Here is a 20,800-nt window from a genome sequence, read left to right on the forward strand (position 1 = left end):
GCTGTCCGACCACCTCGTGCCACAGAAAGACAAGAAGAAGATCTGCGTCAGCCCCCTTTTCCAGTTATCCAGTCCATTAGTGATTCAGCAAAATTCGTCTCAGGATGGATTCAAATACAGTAAGATAAACTCGTTGACATGTGGCGTTTTGGATCTGCATTAAGGATGTTTAGGAGAGCTATCTTAAAATGTCCCAACTGAAACCTTGGCCGTGCCTGCTATTCGTGGGTTGGTTGAGAACTGTAGCCAATTAACACTGGGATATCTGAGCCAGGAAGGGCAGAGCGAAAGTCCTTCCTCCGTTGGCAGAGTCACTGGGGCCAACAGATGGTACTTAGATGGGCTAAGCAGTGTGCTTCTGTCTGTGGAGATTAGAAAGCTTTCTCTAGTAAACGTGGTCACAGGTCAACAAGGGGAAGTTTTCCTCAAGTTTTTTCATGGCTTCATTTACCACAGATGTCTTCTTTAATTTACGCACAAGACATTCAGTCATTAGTTATCAGGCTTTTCTGCTGCTGCTTGAATTTACAATCAGCTTAGAGATTGGACATACCTGTAGAGGGCGCCAAAACAGTGACTATATCTTTCATCTAGCATGTGAAAAACGTACCGTACCAAACATTTGGCAGTTTTATTTGTATTGAAATGAAATTTTTATTGGCTGGTGGCTGACTAAAGACACTATTTAATAATTGCGTTAAACAGAACTAGTGCATGTAGTCTCTGAAACCTGTTAAAGGGGCATACCTGTTCTTAAAGTTGGTTGACTTACAAGAGACGGATTAATATTTCCAGAGATATTTCCATGATTTGTGTTGTCTAGTACAGGTCAAGCCTCCAAAACACTGGGTCCTACATTTCCCATAATGCAGCTGGACAGTGCCTGTCATTAGACCTTCCTTGCCCAGTAATCACCCATGTCTTTCAAACTCCACATTTCTAGTTTTTAACACTGACTCCATTGTAAATGGAGCCCAAGCCAAAAACATACTTTTTTACTGCATGGTACAAAAATGATAATAAGTACGTTCGTTTGTGGAACCAAACTTGTTGAAGAAATTGGACTCTCCTTTTATGTAGCAAGCTTAATTTCTAAATTTGTTCAAAACCCAATTCAGTTGGATATTTGCTGTAGGACTCATGGAGGAACATCGTCACTACAACATCCCATCAAAACTCCATAAACAGTGAGACTGCAGTAAAAGGACTGGTATTGTTTACATAACTCAGCTGATAGAGATTAAAAGAGAAAACAGATGGAGAGAACAACTGAAGTGTTTTAATTTTGCTTTATTGATGTGCTGAATTAAACTAGTATTATCAAAAAGGAATATTTGACACAGATACAAAGCAGAGTTAGAAGAGCCAGAAAGCAGTTAAGATGGAGCTATCTTTAGTCATATTGATTAATCTTGGCCTTGTGCAGCTCTAGCATGGCAGATCATAGATATTCTATTTATAGTGTTGAAGTATCAGTTCTTTTCCTTTGACGGCTGTCCGTTGACCAGGCCGGACTCCCAGCGCTGCCAGAGAGGAGGCTTCTGACCTCCTGCTCTGTGAACTTTTGGCTCCTGCTGTGAGATAAGACAAGAGAAGAGAGCAGTGGGACTTCAGCTCCTTATCCTGAATTCCAGATCAACCTCGGAACTGCTTGTGCTAATCCAAGCATTTGTAAAACACACAGTATTCGCAAACACTTCAAATCCAATGTCTTTTTCCAGGCATTTTAGATTCCAGCCATGCAGGACAGTAGCCCATGACCCAAAAAGACGCAATTACAGGAACATATTTGAAATTCAGTCCAACCTGACTTTCTTTCCTGATAATTTGCCTACTCATCAGTGCTTTCTTAACAATGCCAATCCTCTAGTGTCTCCCTGAATGAATGACAATATAACATGTGACACTAAGTCCTTGCCAGCGTTGTACACAAAACACATGCACAGGTCTTACACAATGATGGGGAAAACAAGAAAGAAGCTCTTTCCTGTAATTAGACCTGATGCATCACCTGTGTCTGCTCAGATTTCGTCTGGTCCTTCTTGGACGGCGGCGGCCAAACCCGTTCCAGTTTCCCCCTGGACTGTCGCCTGTCGTCTGAAAGACAGGAAGACGAGAGGAGCAGGATAATATGAAGGTATGTGATTTTAGACAGCGGCTAAACATCAAGGATTTCACAAATGTAACTAGACTGGACCTCTTTTTTTTCCTGCTCTGGTGTAAGCAGCAAACATTGGCATATCTGGTTAATTATCTTACTAATAACCAGAGTGAGACTTCCAAGACCAGCAGCATTTCATTACTTTGTGGTGTTTCAGATTATGTTTTAAAAAAGCTTTTGTTACAACTCGTGCATCCACAGTAATGTTAGCTGCTTTATCAGAGCACAGGCCAAGGTTAGTGGCTCGATTGGACACTTACATCTAAAATAAAATCCAATATTAGCATTAACACAAACAATTCAGCTAATCTACAAAACGTAAGTTAATAGGTGTAACTACAAGGTTAGCACTAGGGCTAATCGACTTGGAATAATGCATGAATGATGTCGGAATAATGGGTGCTCTTCCTGTTCTTCCCATTCTTCCAACATTGTGTGAATGCAGCATTACATTTTTCCCTATCATACTAGTAATTGTAGGACTAATTAGCTGTACACTACAATAAAAGAGCAATGCTGACTTTTTGCCTGGGACATGTAGGTTTATATTCCCTCTTAGCATGATGTCATGTATGTAGCCATTTTCTCACTTTCTCATTTTAAAGAAAAAAAACCCTGTAGTTTTGAAAATTACAACATGTCGTCTGTGAAGATATCATAGTGTGTTTGGGTTGTACGTTCTCATACAGTATTTTGTCGTGCCTGGTTAGGACAAGACGCTGCATCTTATTTGACCTTAAGAATGAGTCATTTCGTCAAGTTTAGCCTAGCCCCCTGACATATTATATTCTGTCACATGTAGCTTCATCATCTTCACCTTGAGTCAACCCACACATCATTACCCAGCTGCTGTGGCTGAAAATACTAACACGGCGCTACATAATGACACACTCCCTGGCTGGCTGCACTGTTTCATTGGGCCTCCAAGCTCCAAACAACAGACGTACAAAAATGCACACAAGCCATGCATACTTTCCACAAGACGTATCAACTGTCTGAAGCAATCTGTATTTACACAACACTATAATGGAACCAGGACTGCCCCTGGCTCAAGCTGGAGTGCAGAGAGTAGCCTTCATGTCACTCAGCCCGCTGGCATCTGCTGACTCAGATCAGGCCGCCGCTAGAGTGATGTGCCCTTAACCGTCTGTGACAGAGTTGACACTAAGTTGTCGATAAGGTTCCTTAGATAACACTATGTGATGCTAATGTAGAGAGACATTCATTAAAGTGCTGAGACTGAGTGTCAGAAGGCTGGGATGTGCAGTGAATTAAGATCTAAATGACTCTTATTAGACATACTATATGATGCATTTTAGCAACCTGATGGAAATAATCTATTAATATATTAATGTGTTTTCACTTATGGGTAGCTATCAGTGATCAGTAATGTCTAACTAAATGATCAGATTAGGTTTCACTGAAATTCTGAATTTGGAAATTGTTGAATTATTGTACAAATGAACCTCTGTGGTGCTTGTGGTCACACGCATCATCAGCAGCAGACCATGTTGTTATATCTCCCACTGAAGTAAAAGAAGCAGTATAACAATGGAAATATCCTCTCTTGCAAATAAAAATTTTGCATTTATTAGATACTTAAATATGATACTAAGTCAGTGTGCAAAGGTATCAAAATGAACAAAGTACTTTCACTTTATCAAAAGTTAAACTGTTTTGTTGAATCCAGCACAGTGAATCATATTTTCTAAGATGACTACATGGTTTAGTATGTAAAGTCTTTCTCTGCAAAACTATATCTGCCAAATAAATGTAGTGGAGTCAAAAGAATAATATGTGTCTTCAAAATGTGGTAGAGTAGAAATGTAAAGTAGCATGAAATTGAAGTATTTACATGAAAGGACAAGCCCCTCAGAATTGTATTCAAGAACAGTACTTAAGTAAATGTATTTTTAGATTCCACCACTGGTACTCATGACATTCAGGCATCACAGAGACCGTGCAGACTAACCTGGGACGAGCGACGGTTTGAATCCTGACTTTTCCCCGTCTTCACTATTCTGCCTGTTCTCTCCGTACAGTGTGCATCTCTGTCTGCGCAGCTCCTCCTCTCTTTCTCTGGCCTCCCGGATGTCCTTCTCGACGTCTGGCTGCAGAGCCAGGGCCGGTCGCAACTTGTAGAAGGGGTTTTGTTTGAGGATAGGAGATTGTTGTGTCGTGTTTCCCTCCCTAGTTTTGTTCCCAGTCTCCACAACCGGCGCGTCAGTGTTTATGGAGTCCATGCTTCTGTACAGGCGCACGTGTTTGTCCTGTTTTGGGTAAGGGAATAGACGTGTTTTGTCTCGAGAACCACCAGTTGGGCTCTTTGATCGGAAGTCTTCGGGACTTTTCTCCCGCTCAGAGGATGATTTGTACAGCCTGAGGGAATGTGCTCTGGAAACGGGGCGACTCTTGAGTGAAAACATCTCTAGGCTACGTGTGCGCTCTAGCACAGATGGGTAAACGTGACTTTTCATCAGTGAGGTAGGGGATTTCCGGTGCCTTGTCGGACCCTCGGTGTTATCTTGCTGGAAGGCCTCAAACAGCAGTTTTGTCTCCTTTAATTGGCGGATTTCCCCTTTGCTGTACCCCCCCGGGATCTTCCCCTGGTTGACCAGCACCAGTTCTCTCTGGATCTCCTGACTTATCTCCTTCTGCATCTTCTCCTCGGAGAACTGCCAGCCGCTGCGCTGGCTAGGCTGTTCAGCTGTGGTGGTAAGTAGCTCAAATGAGATACTGGTCTTAAAAGGGATCTCTAGTACATCTGGATTATCTGCAAGGTTGAAGAGACCGCTGGCTCTCTGCAGGTTCTGCTTCTCTTGGGCTACCTCTTGAATTTGCCTCTCAATGGAGGTCTCAGCGGCTGATAAGCGGTGACGGGTAGATGGGAAAGGAATTTGTGTGGAAGATGTTTCATGCGGGTGGATTGGGGACATCCAGTTGTCCCTTTGCTCATCGTCAGAGTCACCTGCCTCTGTTCTGGCAATCATGTGACACTCTGCCTGTACAGGTACGGTTGACGACATCCTTGCTTTTCTATCAGCGTCTTCACTCTCATTCTTTTCCATCAGTTTCGTCTCTCCTCCCTCGTCCTCGACAGTGTGAGATCTACTTTCTTCCTTGTCATCTCCACCTGTCAGATCCCCTTCTCTTGTTTCCAGATCATCTACTCCAGTCCCAAGCATACCCTTTGTCTCGCCTCTTGTCTCATTGACAACCTGCTGGGAGGTGTGAGAGCTCTCTGATATGCATACATCCTGTCGTAGTTGTACCTGTTGCAGACGTTGAAGCAGTTGCTCTCCTTGTTGTATATCAGTAGCTATTCTCCTGCTTCCATCTCCGTGGTCTCCCTTACTCACCGTCTCTTCAGAGTCTTTGGAGATGGGGAGTTGAGGCTCTAGTGTTTCGCCAGTGCCACTCTCTCTCCTCACCCAATCATACTTTGTGAGGTTGTAGTCCAAAGATCTGGTGTCAACATGCGCTTCATCATTATTGGACATCTCTGTTGGGATTTTTGGTACCTGTGGCTGGTTGGTCGCTGCCTCCATCTTGTTTTGGTTGCATCTGCAGAGCTCTGGTGGCCCACAGGACTCAAAGTCATCATCATTCACACTGAGATTAGACCGCGTTGGGGTATTTGTCTCCACACCATCGAAGTCGACGTTTTCTGCCTTTAGATTTGAATCTGTCTCGGCAAGACCACAAATGTCTCCGGATGCTGTTTTGTCATTTTCAGAGTTTTCTTCAATGCTTGAAGGTACCTGCTTTTGATATTTGTCTGTCTCTGCCTCAGTTTCCCTCCAGTTTTCCTGTCCTCCACTCAGAATGACCTCAGGTTCCACACTACCTGTGCCCTCCATGGATATTTGGTCTTTTAGTAGAGTGGAGTCCTTGTCTTTGGACAGAGACGCGGTGTCCATAGACTCCTTAGATGTCTGTGCTGTACCTGCTTTCACTTCATCCTCCTCGTTGTGTGCTGCCATTAACTGCTCCTCACCATGATGCCAGTCTAAGCCACCAGGATTAGCTTTAGCCTTTGTGGCGTCAGCTGCCCCATTTGTGAGGGTCACACTGGGATTATTCACCATTGCGTGTCTGCTGCCCTCTGCTGGCAGCAAAGGAGCCATGTAGGCTGGAGGCGGTGGGACGAAGACATCATCTACACCCTCATCATCCATCACACTGTAGTATCTAGTGATAAGTGCGGGGGCAGCGGGGGTGACCTTGGTTTCATCTTGGGGCTCCTGGCCACAGGTTACCGATGGGCTGTCTGTGTGGTCTGTCACAGGATTGGAGTCTGTCGTCATCCACAGACCACCATCATCCTGGGAGACCGCACCTTGAGGACTCGGTCTGGGATCTCTTATTTCCATGGTTACAAGCCTTTGAAGCACTTAAGGGTGTTTCTCCTGTATTCCCCTTTAAGAGACGCATGAGAAAGTGTTAATGAGGTTGACGATAAAACCCTTTATGTCATCTGCTTTTACAAAACAGAACTAGCTTTTTTAGATAAAGATTATCGCCAGTCTAGAGTTTTTACCTAGACAGACCAAACACGTTTGTTTCAGCACATATTTGCGCTGTGACTGCTGCAGCCTAAAGAGCATGGCCAAAACCCTCTTGGGGCCCCTTGTGGCAAAAATGAGTTGATGGGCCCCTGTTAACCAGTCTGTTCATCCCACTCTCTGCACTGTGCCTTGGTTTCTGTGTAATACTCTCTGGCCCCAGGTTTGCTGTGTGGTAACTAGATAAAACACCAATTAATTTAGTGTTTTACAACACATAACGTGACCACAAGCAATGCTAGAGAGCAGTGTTTTTGTGCACGTGTGCGAGGATGCACACGCATGCTTGACGTGACGTGATACAAATTCCTGCCAGTGTTTTCACAGTATTCCACTGATCTTCAGGTGGTGGCAACATGTCAAGAAACATAACAATGGACAAACAAAGCCAGTGGAGAAGAAAACTGAAAGCAAGCAAACTGTTGTCGACATACAGTAAGCCTGGAGCTTCTGGAATTCTGCAGCTCCAGGGCACCTGGCCTTGTCCTGTTGGTAATCCAGCCAATCCAGCATTGCTACAACGACTTCATAAGGATATGAAGTGTGCAGGTCTTTGTCTTGGCTTTGATGTTTAATTATCAAGACTTCAAAGAATTCCACCCGAAGTGATCACAATAATAGCATTTAGGACATATGTTGAAGAGGGACAAAATAAATGGGAGCTACATCAGTTTCTTTTTGTTTTCAGCAGGGAATACATCTTCTCTGTTGTTTTGGTGACTTTTCTCCCCCACTGTGACCTAGCACAGCCAATTCTGCTGACAAAGGAAAAGAGTAATCGGCTTTGCTGTGTCTGTTTTGGCACACACTCTATGTACAGTATTTGCCAGCCTGGCCAGACGCAGAGGCTCTCATCATCTCGCCAGTTTGCCTGTCGAGAATTCTGCTTTTTCCATCATTGTCTGGTATAACAGACCTTAACCCATCAGGCTAACGCCTGTTATCCATGAGCCACTGTGACTTGAACTGTTGGTTGTCTGTGACCAGCCCTGCAACAACTAGTCCTCATTAATGTGACATGTATATTTACACTAATGCATCATAGAGTACATGACTACACTATGCAGTGTCAGTGAATACTTTTTTTAAGATATGCTCTCCTTAATATAAATATTGCTCAGGCATTATCTCATTCCCTGAGCTGCAGATTTAAATCAATGAGTCTATATTTACACCTGCATTTAGGGGCTTAATGCCAGCCACACTGCATTTCAGGATTACCAACAGCAGCACCATACTCTATAGAAAGCTCAAGCAACAGGACATATTAATGCTCCTAATGAGCTTAACCTGTTTATTCCATCCTCCTTTCAAGAGACATTTTCTCCACTGTTGTTATAAAGAAGGTTCTTATAGTTTACTTTAAATGCTATTCAGAAATATTCAAATACTTGCATTGCACATGCAGTTTCATGATTCTGTTATCCAATATTTAACTACAGATGTGATAACAGCTGTTGTGCTCGTAGCATACACATACATGTTGCATCATTCTTACTAATATTTATGGAAAACACAAAGTTTTGATGATTATGAAATGATCTTTCATTGCAGTGAGGCTTTTATCTTGCTATGACCACATAACGCTCTACTATAACTTGACACCCAGGAAAAGGATGACAAAAAAGCAAACAAGTACAAATACAAAGACACACAATGTAAAAAAAACTGAAGGAAGGGACCCACCTGACTATAATTCTCCAGTCATCTTCAGTGCGTGACAGTTCCGACCTCAATGGAAATATGAATGATCCAGCTGATCTACTTAGCACCTGTACCTTCCTGTCCTCTGTGTCATGTGAGCAAACACAATCCTCCTCTTTGAGAAGCAGTGCACAGTTCAAATGACCCACAGCAGTGCAGTGATTCAAGTGCGTATACACTGTATATATTTCATTGTATAATATAGAGATCAACATACAACTCTAATGTGGGCCCTTAAAGAAATTAGACACGATGAACATTGTAATTACATGCTGTTTTAAGATCATATCTAACATCCACAATAAATCACTTTTATACCAAATTACAGTGATACAAATAATAAAACACTTCAGCAGACAGCCGTGCTGTAGCAGGCCCGTAGCCCTGATTTTAAATAGCTAGCTACAAAAAAAGAGCTGTGTAAAATGTTCTTTTTCCAGATATTAATGTCAACTACAATGTACAACAATGTCAACTTTTGCTGCTTAATTATATCAAAATGTTATATATAGGGAGTTCAAAGATGCAGTTTCAAAGCCTTTTCACAATGCCAGCAATATAATTCTGGGGCAGAAATACCAAATCATGTTACTTTCATCTATGTTTCAACTCTAAAACAGTCCAGTTTAAAATTATAGTGTGACATTTTGGAAAATATGTTTTGCTTTCTTGCCAAGAGTCAGAGGAGCAGATTGATGCCACTCACATGTCTGTGCAGTAAATATGCTCCTGTAATGCCAGCTGTAGCTTCAACGTAACTGTACAGAGTGGTATTCATTCTCTCATCTAATTATCAGCAAAAAAAAAGGAAATAAGAGACTTCCAAAAATGTTGAATTACTTGAATTTTCAGACTAAATACATCTGAACAAGCCTTAAGACACTCAACATGTAAGATTTACGACATTAAAACCCCCAAATTGTGCCCAAAGATGTAAAATATGCTTCTTCCGCTCTTTGGCTTTTTCCATTCCTACAGCAAACAGTGCTAAACATTTGGAGTATTTTTGGCTGATAAGGCACAGAGACATTTGAGATGAGACGTATGTGCATGCCTGCAGGAGGGCATGTTGAAATTCTCAGCTTTGTCCACCAGAGGGAAGAAGTGGATTTCAATAGTCCCTCGGAGCTGCTGTCAGCCCACAGCTGCTACAGAGGACATACAACATAACAAATATCTGTTTCTTTGGTGGAGCGGAGTGGTGGATGCTCAGAGCCTGAATCATTGTAAGATAAAACCAGATGGTGGTATATTCTCTCATATTAGTCATTAAGGCAGCAATGCAGCATATAGAGTCTGATGGAAGGCACAAATATTACAAATGAGACATTTAAGGCTGATGAGGGAGTCTCTCCCTTTTTTCATTTTCTTACATGACAGAGCAACACTGACAGGTCTTGCGCTTGGAAGTGCCTCCTCCCTCTTCTACACTGGGTAAAGATGAATTATGCAGCCCCTTATCACCCTCCTCTCCCTGGACTTTAACTCCTGCCTCCACATCTCCTTGCAGGGGAACGTCCTGAAACACTTGGTCTTGGGACTCGCTGCCTTTCTGAAGTGAAGCAGATGTTTCGGGTCCTAAGAGAAGCTCTTCTCCTTCCTCGGTGATGATCACTCGTTCCACAGTGAGCATGCCTTCGTGGTCGTCTTGGCCGTGACCTGGGTCAGGTGTAGAATCAGTGTATCCCAGGAATAAAAGAGTGACTGGGCCATCCTCCAAACTTTGATCATTCACATTACCCATTTCTCCTGCAACGTCTCTGACCACAGTGATGCTTCTGTCCTCTTTTTTATCCTCCTTGTTTCCCATGCTCACAGCACAGTCCTCTATCCCCGGCTCAGTTTCCAAGTCGTAGCTGCTCGAGCTGTCAAGCTGCTTATTGTCCTCCTCTGAAATGGCGTGATGGGTAGAAAAAGACAGGACTTTTCCCTCTGGGGCTCTGCTGGCATCCGCGTTCTCTATCTTTGTCTCTGCCTTGTTTGGCGTGACTGTGACCTCATCCAGCAGCACTTTCATCCCAACCCCATCGATAACGCTCAAGATCTGGCCGAGCTCTTCGGTCGAGGGTTGACCTCCCGCCCCGCCGACAGCGTGGATGCTCTTCCTGCCATCGTCGAAGACAGCGGTAGCCGTCGGAGCACCAGCCGGTGTCGACACGGGGGCCACTGACCTGATGACGGTGGCACCTGTGCGAGGGTCTCTCTCGACCTGCACTGCCAGCGTTCCCAGGACTGTAATATAGGAGACAGATCAGAATTCTAATTAAGATAAAATGCTGGAGGGAAGACAACCCTCAAGGCTAAATTACAGATAAATATTCAAATTCTCTGCAGTTGAAGTTGTTTGCAGTCTAGGACAAGTACTTGTTTTTATCTAATCAAACTGTGCTTAAATGTATCACAGGCCTGAGTGTAATTAACAGGTGAGAGGTACAAAGGTTAATGCCAGGTCAGGATCACAGCTCTGTGTAACTAATGTGAGCCGGCACAATAGAAACTACAGAGAGACACAATAAGCAGCAGCTTTTAACTCCACGCAGCCATCCAGCGGGCATAAAAAATTAACGAACAGAAATAACAAAGTGGGCTAAATATAACATTGTTCTCAGGCTGCTCACCTCAGCACCATCGTTAAGTCGTACCCGGAGGGCAGAGCTACATTAAATAAAGAGGTTATCATTTGCAAGCGGAGAATTGGGAGACTAATGCAAATAACTGATGATATTCTGATAATTTGTAGCCTAAATTCCTTTTTATGGAGTTGTTCAGCCATGGTTCTGAAACAGTTGGGACGCTGTGTGAAACATTAATAAAACAGAATGTCATAATTTGTTAATCTTTTTTGACATATACTCATAAACTCATTGAAAACAGTACAAAGACAGTATATTTAATGTTTTACCTCATCGACTTCATTGTTTTTTGTAAATTTATGCTTATTCTGAATTTGATGCAGCAACATGTTTCAAACTAGTTGGGACAGGAGCAACACAGACTGGGAAAGTTGTGGAACGCTCCAGAAACACCTGTTTGGATCATTCCACAGGTTGCTTAGTAACAGGTGATAGCATCATGATTGGGTATGAAAGGAGCATCCTGGAAAGGCTCAGTCGATCACAAGCGAGGATGGAGCGAGGGTCAACACTTTGTGAACACATGACTGTGTGAAAGATGTTCAGGAACACTTTGTAAAACCAGTTTGTTTGCAAATGATTGAATTCTGTTTTTATTTACGCTTCACACAGCGTCCCAACTGTTTTAGAACCAAGGCTGAACAACTTCATAAAATCGAATTTAGAATTTAGGAATTTAATTTTTTTTTAACCAGGGTTGTATTCTGATATTCTGGAGTCTAAATTCCTGTTTATCAGGTTGTATATTTATCATTTCCCATGGTATGATATTTGGCCTCTGTTCCATCACTGTTGATTCACAAAGAGCTGTAGCTTTTAAAACCTCTTCAAGCGCCAGTTACCACCAAAGATACCCGATACATTACCTCTGTACCTCAGGCCAGTAATTACACCGTACTATACGCTGAACATCTTTTTACCTGATCGGCCCTCTTGCCTACTTTCATGAAGCATCCTTTGTGCCATTTGTATGGAGAAGTGATCCTCAGCCTCTTTATTCACTGAAAAAGAAAAGGTATATGTTGCACTATTAAAGTCCAACTAACATTATAAAGTACTTTTGCTTAGAAATCACTATAAATATCCTCAGTGTTTGTTTTGACGTGTAATCATTTGGTGAACATTAGAATCACCAGAAAGAGGAATTTCATGATTTTTTAATGTCATCTCCAGGTGGGGTGAATTTTTCAGTGTGACTGACAGTGTTGATCCTGTGCAGGCACCAAAAACAGTTGATAATATTTCACTTCCAACTGACACACAGGCAGTTAACCAGCTTGGTACTGGTGTTGGTAGCTGTTGTTAAGCCGCACCTGTGATGTGAGCACTCCCTACCTTTCCCTATCACTCTGTACGTTGGCTACTACGTTCTGTGATTCGCGTCACAGGGCAACATACACAGTGTTGAGTTTACCAGCCGTTCAGCTGACGGTCTGACCATTTGCTAACACCACAACTGGATCCATGACAGAGAGACAGCTAACGCTAGCTTGACTTCCTCCTTTCTATAATGTGGGACGAACAACACTGAGTGCACAGCGGCTGTCGACCGATGGCACTCTCCAAGTTGGAGCTCGTGAGTCTAAAGTTGCTCAGTATTTGGGTTCAGATTCCAGATCTACAAAGTCAAAAATAAACTAGTTTGGTCATCATATTGACGAACTGTCATACTTATCATACTGGTAGTTGGAATCTGAATTCTCGCTGAATATCTGTGGATGTGGTGTCAGACCATATGACGCAATGTGAACGCTTGTTGCCAACTTTGAGAAATGTATAGCAGGCTGCGTGAACACATCAGGACCAATACTTAAGTGATGCTTTGAACGCTGTTCTGTCTGAAGAGGGGTTGCCCTGATAGTGTTCTCGTACAGCAGAATGAGTCAGAACGTAAATAATGTCATTACAGTCAAAGTAGAGCTGTTTCTGAGCCGTGGCTCCATTCTGTCACCCTGACTTAAGTGACTATTCTTCATGCAGAGACTTAGTTATGGTAAATTATCGTATGTCAAGAGAGATTCTAGGCAGGCACAGTCATGAGAGTGACAAAGAAGAGATGGAAGCTGATGGTAAGCTGATGACGATTACAGCGCAGCTGACTTCTTACCTTGTGTGTCCTTGTCAGTGCCAGCCTGTGGGTAAAGAAAAGAGACAATTCTAAGTGCTCTCCATGGTCAGGCACTTAAAAGAGACACTGAGTCTGCAACTTTAAACACATGCTTCCCGTCCTCTTTCTGGAGCCCTCCCCAACTTGCGCCCCGCCATAAATATTTCACAGTCATCGTCGGAAGTGTTGAACCGAGCTGAGCTGAGGTTTGTTGCCTGAAAGTCATTTCAGTCCTGCCGCTGGTTGCCAGTGTTAGACTGAGCTAAATCTGGGCTGCACAGTAAACCCGACCATTTGGTGGAGTTTAAAGTTCACATGCCACTGTATGATGCATTTTCTTTATGTTTAAAAAAAATACATGATAAATATTGGCTAATATTAATACATCCAGTTTAACTTTAGGTCACAGTGGGAAAACTTTAAACTGCAAAACAAAAAAGAAGAAGAAGAAATTTGTAAGTGTATGGCATTCATGGAAACAAGCAGAACATTTGCTTCATTCAAATCCAGGGTAAAGCTCTGGTTTGATTTACTCATGCGGCTCTAAATCATTACGTGGTAGCACGTTTCTGTATTTTTTATTCATGATACATAATTCGAAGTACTCCCATCCCGGGATTACAGGCTACTAGATTACTTTCTGTTTGTTGTGCTATTATTAATTTAAGGCTCAACTGCCTGGGATGTAGCAAGAAGCCAAACTGAACATCAGCTGCATCCTCCGACCCCTCTTTCATATACACTGATAATGAGAGGAAATTTGAAAAAGCTCAGACGTTAAGGAGAATTTTAGCTACCGGGGGACGTGGCGCTGTGTTTACTTACTGCTTTCACAGCATCTCAGATCAGAAGATATTTTGGGGCTATTTATTCACGTCTCTAAATTTTCAAACTCCATTTTGCAAGAAAACCCGGGTGGATAAAGTCTTTTTTTTGTCATTTTGTCTGCGTGTGTGAATTTATGGGACTCTGGAAACATTTGCCTGTCTCACCTGATGGAGCGCTCTGGCTGCGACCGTGCAGTTGACAGATCCTCTGTTTTCTTGGGAGGCTTGTTCCTCTTCTCTGGCATCAGCTGCCTCCTTCTTGTCGTCCTCAGGCGTCTTTTGACTTTTGGTTTGTTCCCTGACACGCACACACACACACACACACGCACGCACACATCAGCACAAACATAATATGTGCCAACAGGAATAGATGCACATTAGAGCTCATAACATAAATGATTCAAAGCAGTGCACACCAAGAAAAAAGAAGCATTGTGAGGTGTGTGTGTGTCCGCGTGCATGTGGGTTTATATCCTAGCCAATAATCCATCACATCATCTATCACATGGCTGCCTTCTATTTGATCTCGTCATGGTAACGCAGAAGTGGATCTGTGATGGAAATACTGTACTCCCCGCTTCATGGCAAACATTTCCATCTTTAGAGCTGCACATGTGAACCTTGTATGTTTTCTATCTGACTCTAACTTAAATACTTAAGTGTCCTCGTGATGAAACACGTGAATGTCTCAAACCCTGCAAAATTCTGAATGAAGCCGTTAAAACGTGGCTCACGTTGCTGTGTCTTCCTGTAAGGGTGGACGAGGCCGAGAGACGTCAAGTGAAGGAGGGACAGGAGCTGGAGCTGTTTCACTGAGCCACTGCTCCCTCAAGCACTTCCTCTGTATGAGAATGAGAGAGGGAAGAAAATCAGAAAACTTTAAACTAAAGATCGAGAAAGAGAGACAGAGGAACAGACAAGAAAGAGCGAGAGAGAAAAAAAAGTCGGTTATCCGAGGGGCCAACAGTAATCATAAAGTGATGTCACATTATTCAACACTCTGGGCTCATTCCTCATTTTGTGGCCCCCTCCCAGCTTGATTGGCGGTTTACTAAGCCACACCCCCTTTAGTTACCGCTGACTATGCCTGTCAAGCCTTCCATGACGCATATGCATTTTACAATGATAACAGCTCCTCAGTTTGGCTGTGAATTTGGCCATCTGGCTGCTTAGCTTACATAGTTGATAGTATTTTCAAATGAACAGTTTCACTTTTAACGTTACAAAAGAAAAGTCTCGCAGGATGAGGATTAACCAATGTGTTTGGAAAATGCAACACTATCTTAGGTAGTGCTGGCTTTGGTTGCTGCAGCGTAAACGTCCCAATCCAGTAAAGAGCAGGACAGAGCTGCTAATGCTCGACTTAACTCTGGTGGCATTTAGGACCACCATAAACCTTTGACCTCACAAACTAGAAGTCACTACTATAGGTTTCTACTATAGGCAGTAAGCAACTTAGCCAGACATGCTAACGATTGAAGCTTTAATTGGAGCAGAAAGGTACACATCTCGATCCATTCCTACATTGTGTTCTGGATACAGAGCATCGCTCCGACAGCCCAGTGTACTCCGCTTTAGCATGTGGAGAAACCTAAAGATCTACTGTGCCTCGTTACAGCTGCTCAGTTATGATTGGACAACTGCTGGTCTGGGGAGGGCTTTAACGTCAATTCCCTTACAGCATATTTCACTGTGGGAAACAGACATAGCTAAAGCACATTGCACAACAAGCCTTGCGCCTGTGTTGACCCACAGAACAGAAGCGGTTGTTCAGGGTAATCAAGACGTGCAGCCGGCCACCTGGCAGAGGTCCTCTGCTATTTTGGCTCCTCCACAGACCTAACAAGGCCTGTTGTGCTGCCATTTTTGGATCTTGTAGGCTGCTGTTGTCTGAGAGGGACGGCGAAAAGGTGCCACAGCTCTGCACCGCAGCCCCGAGACCAAGACATCCTGCTCCTGGAGTTAAAGTGCAATCTGTACACTCTTGCCCCAACTTCTTGACTGATCTAACTCTCCACACAGATCTGGGCCATGCATGGACCCCACCCTTATTATACTATTTCGAGCGGAGATGCTGAGAATACCACCTTCTCCTTTGGGCTCAGGCTGTACCTTAAATCAACCAATCAGCTCACAACCTTTGAATCCCCAAACGACTTATTTTGTGGATGTTCCGTGTTTGTATTTCCTAAATTCTCACCTTCTTTGCACATTAAATATTATGAGGAGAAAGTGACAATTTCTGTCTCACATTCAACCGCCACAAAGATGAAGGAGGCGTTGTTGTATCTCCAGGCTAGACTCATTCAACTGCAGCGGGGATGATCTGTCCCTGCCGCTAGCAACGCGCTTGCCTCGAGGAAATGGGATCGGAGAAAGCACACTGCTTGTGTGGGAGGCTGTTGCAGTGTGCACGATGCAGCACTGGGCTACACAGATAATGTAGGTTGTTATGAGTTGTTTGTTTTCGAAAGAGCATGTCCTTCAGGGAACAGTGAAGTAGTTGATGTGATGCGGCTCACTGCAAAGAATCCCCAAACCCATACAAAAATAATGTGCTGTCTCTCTTTTTCCTGTCATCACCGCTGGGCGCTTCCCCTCTTGCAGTTCGTCTCTCTTAACATCACTTTATTATTTTCAACGCTGTAGGTCAGGTTGACATAGAAACAAAGAATCCCTGGTTCTGCAGCAGGAAATCAGCGAGCTTTCTGCAAAACAACTAAAAGCAGCTTGCTTATGTGTTGCTGGGAGTAAATCAGAGTCGTAATAAAGTCCAAGTGACCCCACCCAGAACACTTGAGCCCGGCGTTGGCGGCCGAACAGCTCATCTTGGCAACAGTCATCAGACATGACATGATATGAGGGTGGGACACACCAGAGGTCAATTTTTAACATGAGGCAGCTGGAAAGGAGGGAAAACAATGAAGATAAAATTGGTCGATCCCAGCCTTTTTTGGGAAGATACACTTTGTTTGATGATAAGATTTACACCACTGTTATGTCTGTACAATTAATACGGAGCTAACCCTCACAGTTAGTTAGCGTAGCTTAGCACAAATAATGGAAACAAGATGAAACAGCTAGCCTGGCTCTGGTAACACAATCTACCCACTCGCACCTCTAACGACTCACTAACCACTGCACTATATGTTGTTTTCTTAATCTCTACAAAAACCAACGTGTAATAACCACATGTCATCTTTTCATTTGTGCGTATTTATTTAAGTCTTTATGCTGAACTAAGCTAGCTTCACATCAGTATCAGTATCAGTCTTCTTGTATAACTCTTGTCCCTGAATTTCCCAAAATTTAAACCTCAATGTGTCATTTTTACACTTTGAAAAAAGCTGTAATGTGTTAATTGGTGAGCTTTAGAGGTGCTGGCAGGCAGAGACGGGCGAGCTGTTTCCCCCTTTTTCCAGTCTTTATGCTAAGCTAAGCTAAATGACTGCTCACAGTATCTTCACATTTATCATACAGGCATGGCAGATCTAACTCTGAGCACATTTCCCACAATCTAAAACTTTTCCTTCACATAGTTTGGAGTAACATCATTTAAATCACCTTTTCCTGGGCTGTCTTCAACCACTCCTCCTCTGCCTCCCTCCTCAGCTTCTTCTCGTCTTCCTGCTGTTGACGCCTCTCCTGGCGACAGAGGAAAAAGTGAAATCTTTGAAGCGGGAATGTGAGGAAAAAGAAAATGCAAACACTCTTGGATTGGTCTCTCCTGTCTCGGTTGTTGAGGTGTGTCATCAGAGAGGGGCGATAAAGAAGCAGTTAGAGCACAGAGGGAAAACAGTGACACCATTGTGAAAGAAAACCTCATACCACAGCTGATAAGGCGGGAAGGTGGAATTCACTGTTTTACAGTGTCTACTTCAGGACATGAAACTGAATCGCTACATGATCCCAACTCCCTCGTTTACCAGCTGCAGCTATCACAGAAAGTGCAAAAACTCCTGAAAGTGACATCATTTTCTTTTAATGTGAGGATTTACATCGCTTTAAAGCCATCTCTGTAGTCAAATGCACACATAAAAGACACTTTTATTCACTTTTCGAGGAATGTTATCACTACTTACCCCTCACATATAAAGTCTTTCTGTAAATTATCAGAAAAAAAAGAAAAAACCCTTGAATTATTCCCCAAAAAAGCAGGTTAATGTGAACTGAAACAACTGCTGTATTTCTTCCACTAACAACAGACAGAACTTGATCCAAGAACTCTGTACTTGTGGTGGTGGGTTACACCCTCTTTTTAAGATAATTCTTTGGTAACACCCCTTTGCAGTCATGGTCCCTGAAGACAAGGACTGGTTCTGTATGAAAGCAGCAGTACTGAGAACGGCAGAGAGGGAGAGGGAGAGGGGGATATTTTTAGGAGACGTGACCGACACGTTACAGCAGGGAGATACAGCTGGCAGAGTGCAGGGATGCCGAGAGAAATAGTTCAGTGACACAGCACATTGTACGCATGCTGGCGCCGTTTCTGTACCGTTAATGTAAGCCGTAAACAAGCTGAGGTCCACTCCAGGCCTTCGCTGTCTGTGGTGAAGTGGGTCACTTGTGTTTGGGCAGATTTTACATTGGAGAGAGGTCAAGCAGGCTGCACCCAGGCCCTCCAACCTTTGGTTTCACAGATCAGTGCTTATTGGCCACAGAGTTGACTGGGGAACGTTCTCTGCGTGCTCACTTCAGGCGGTGCAGATCAAGTGAGACCGATCCACTGAAGTGACGCCAGACGAGGCTGGTGCAGAACGACCATTTTGACGTGAGGTGAAAGTTCAAGTTGGTTGAAAGCAGACAGAAGTGGACAGTGAAAGGGCAAAAGCAAAGGCAGAAAGAAAGGCATGCTCACCGCTATGGCCTGTAGCCTTTGTTGGTACTTCTCTGCTTCATCCATGCCGGGCCTGAAAACAAGTACAATAGAAATAATCAAAGCTGCTAAATAGAGATTTTTAAGAAAACACAAGGGAGCAAGACAGTCATCCAAATACAGCAAATGGGGATTCCTGAAGCAGTTAAAAATGTTGCCATGGCAGTGAAACATCTAGACAACGATGGAAAGGACTGTCGTGACATTTGGCACAATGACGTTCGCGCCCCCCTCAGGATGACCTGTAGAAACTTTGCCGATCTTCTGACCTTCCATCCAACACCATCATCAGGTCAAAAAAAAAAAAAAACTGCAGCTGTCCAATACTTTCATGACCAAATACCTGGAAAACTAAAGACATCCACACCAGCCTCAGCTCTAATTTGAATTTAGTGCTACTTAAACAAAGATGGTGAGCACAGTAAACATTATACCTGCTAAACAACAGCATCATTCCTATTACTGAGGATGTAAAGATTTACAATGGGAACATCTCATACAGTGCAACAGTGTGGCTCATTGGTGTGTTTTTAATGGAGCTACAAAGGCAACACTTGGGATCGATTCATTGTTAGTTCTGGCCGACTGGAGAAAAATATGGAACATGCCCGGCTTTATTTTTTATGCCGATGTGGAACTGATTCCCACCATTCCTTTGTATACTGTGTGCTGGACTTCACAGCATCAGCCACACGATAAACCTCGCAGAGATGAGAGGAACGTTCTGTTTGCTACAGCTGATTTAGTGATGAGCTCTGACAGAGCTCCCTGAAAAGAGAAGGTGACAGGGGGCACACGCTTTGCCAGCATTCAGCTTCTCAGAGCTGGGCATCCCTCAATATTCATAAGGTAAATTCAAAGGATTATCGATCGACGGAGGAACACTCACTCAGTGAAACACAGAGGATGAGGAGTGATAAAGAGACGGTACAGTACAACACACAGCAGATATTGATCAGCTCACAGATTAAATATCTAAGCCCTTGCTGAGTTCAGGCTCACGCAGTCTCAGCTTTGACAGGCAGAGTGGGAGGGAGTGCAGCCTGCGGTGTGAGGCTGTACATAGATACCGCTCACATTCCTCACACATTTAACTCTGCACTTTGAACTCATCTCAATGCGGTCCAGGCTAGAAAGTGTACTTTAGCTCCACCTGTTGAAATCATGTTGCGATACCTGCGGCCCTGACTTTGTTTCTTTATTTCATGGATTTACCAAAATGAGTTACAGCACAAGCAACCCTGACAGTTTCCTAGCTTTAGAGACGTCTTGGGCCTGCAGGATGTCTGTAAGTGGAACAAAAGTAAAGGAAATAAAAGAAAACGAAAAGTAAAAGACAGGGGCAAAATCCCTCTGAAAGTTAGTTATGTAAGCATTAAAACAGACAATCATATTAAATGCTTCTCATACTTTAAAATGCAACCAACCCACTTTTTAACCATGATGCTATCTATTCAATTTAAGTTTCTCTACAGACATTAGGATATGCACAGAAGCTTAATATAAAAGTAATGCTCTTTGGTTCATAATCCCATGACAGACTTCCTGCATGCACGTCACATCAAAGCGTCTCACTGCATAGGGCCGTCTCTTTGAAGTCAGCAGCCTTATAAGCCATTTGAGATGTATAATAATTTACCGTTCATAACTGTTTGTTAGTTCACCAGAGATAAGAGTATATGTGCTTCAGGCCCCCGCGCGCTGCCTGATGAGTCAACGCACCGCCCAGGTAGACAGCGTGAACTTCAGATCTCCATTTCATATCTGAAAATGAGGTGATGAAGGTCTGGTGTCCCTGTGTGCTCTTTTCTGTCCTTACATGATGTTTCAGGCCTGAGCAGGAGGATAATATGGATTACAAATGGCTGTGATCTCTGTGCAGGGGGACTCGTATTTATTCCCAGTGGAAATAAGTAATAATCAGAAT

General features: G+C 43.4%; 2 protein-coding genes across 3 annotated transcripts; both read right to left on the bottom strand.

The window, feature by feature from the left end:
• Nucleotides 1–1,290: 1,290 nt before the first annotated feature.
• Nucleotides 1,291–8,450, bottom strand: misp3 (MISP family member 3). Of its 2 annotated transcripts, none has more exons than XM_041956664.1 (4): nucleotides 8,413–8,450; nucleotides 4,134–6,580; nucleotides 2,012–2,097; nucleotides 1,291–1,571 (listed from the first exon to the last, which is right to left on the bottom strand). In XM_041956664.1, the coding sequence occupies exons 2-4, from the start codon at nucleotides 6,532–6,534 to the stop codon at nucleotides 1,473–1,475; spliced, it is 2,586 nt and encodes an 861-aa protein (XP_041812598.1). In that variant the 5' UTR covers nucleotides 6,535–6,580; nucleotides 8,413–8,450; the 3' UTR covers nucleotides 1,291–1,472. The 2 variants fall into 2 exon arrangements, with proteins under 2 accessions (XP_041812598.1, XP_041812597.1); XM_041956663.1 differs by having other exon boundaries at nucleotides 1,291–1,574.
• Nucleotides 8,451–8,695: 245 nt separating this feature from the next.
• LOC121620447 (paralemmin-2-like) lies at nucleotides 8,696–18,900 on the bottom strand. Its single transcript, XM_041956486.1, has 7 exons — nucleotides 18,856–18,900; nucleotides 17,562–17,642; nucleotides 14,732–14,838; nucleotides 14,163–14,295; nucleotides 13,171–13,195; nucleotides 11,984–12,064; nucleotides 8,696–10,662 (listed from the first exon to the last, which is right to left on the bottom strand). The coding sequence occupies exons 1-7, from the start codon at nucleotides 18,898–18,900 to the stop codon at nucleotides 9,800–9,802; spliced, it is 1,335 nt and encodes a 444-aa protein (XP_041812420.1). The 3' UTR covers nucleotides 8,696–9,799.
• Nucleotides 18,901–20,800: the final 1,900 nt, after the last annotated feature.

Source organism: Chelmon rostratus, chromosome 17 (genome assembly GCF_017976325.1).
Source record: "Chelmon rostratus isolate fCheRos1 chromosome 17, fCheRos1.pri, whole genome shotgun sequence".
Lineage (NCBI taxonomy): Eukaryota > Metazoa > Chordata > Actinopteri > Chaetodontiformes > Chaetodontidae > Chelmon > Chelmon rostratus.

Excerpts from the sequence above, each read along its gene's own strand:
- LOC121620447 (XM_041956486.1), bottom strand. The coding sequence starts at position 18,900 with ATGGATGAAGCAGAGAAGTACCAACAAAGGCTACAGGCCATAGCG. Across the intron at positions 17,643-18,855 it reads AAAGGCTACAGGCCATAGCG|GAGAGGCGTCAACAGCAGGA; the intron begins GTGAGCATGCCT and ends CTCTGTCGCCAG. Across the intron at positions 14,296-14,731 it reads TTACAGGAAGACACAGCAAC|GGAACAAACCAAAAGTCAAA; the intron begins GTGAGCCACGTT and ends TGTGCGTGTCAG.
- misp3 (XM_041956663.1), bottom strand. The coding sequence starts at position 6,534 with ATGGAAATAAGAGATCCCAGACCGAGTCCTCAAGGTGCGGTCTCCCAG. Across the intron at positions 2,098-4,133 it reads CAAACCGTCGCTCGTCCCAG|ACGACAGGCGACAGTCCAGG; the intron begins GTTAGTCTGCAC and ends CCTGTCTTTCAG. Across the intron at positions 1,575-2,011 it reads CGAAATCTGAGCAGACACAG|CAGGAGCCAAAAGTTCACAG; the intron begins GTGATGCATCAG and ends CTTATCTCACAG.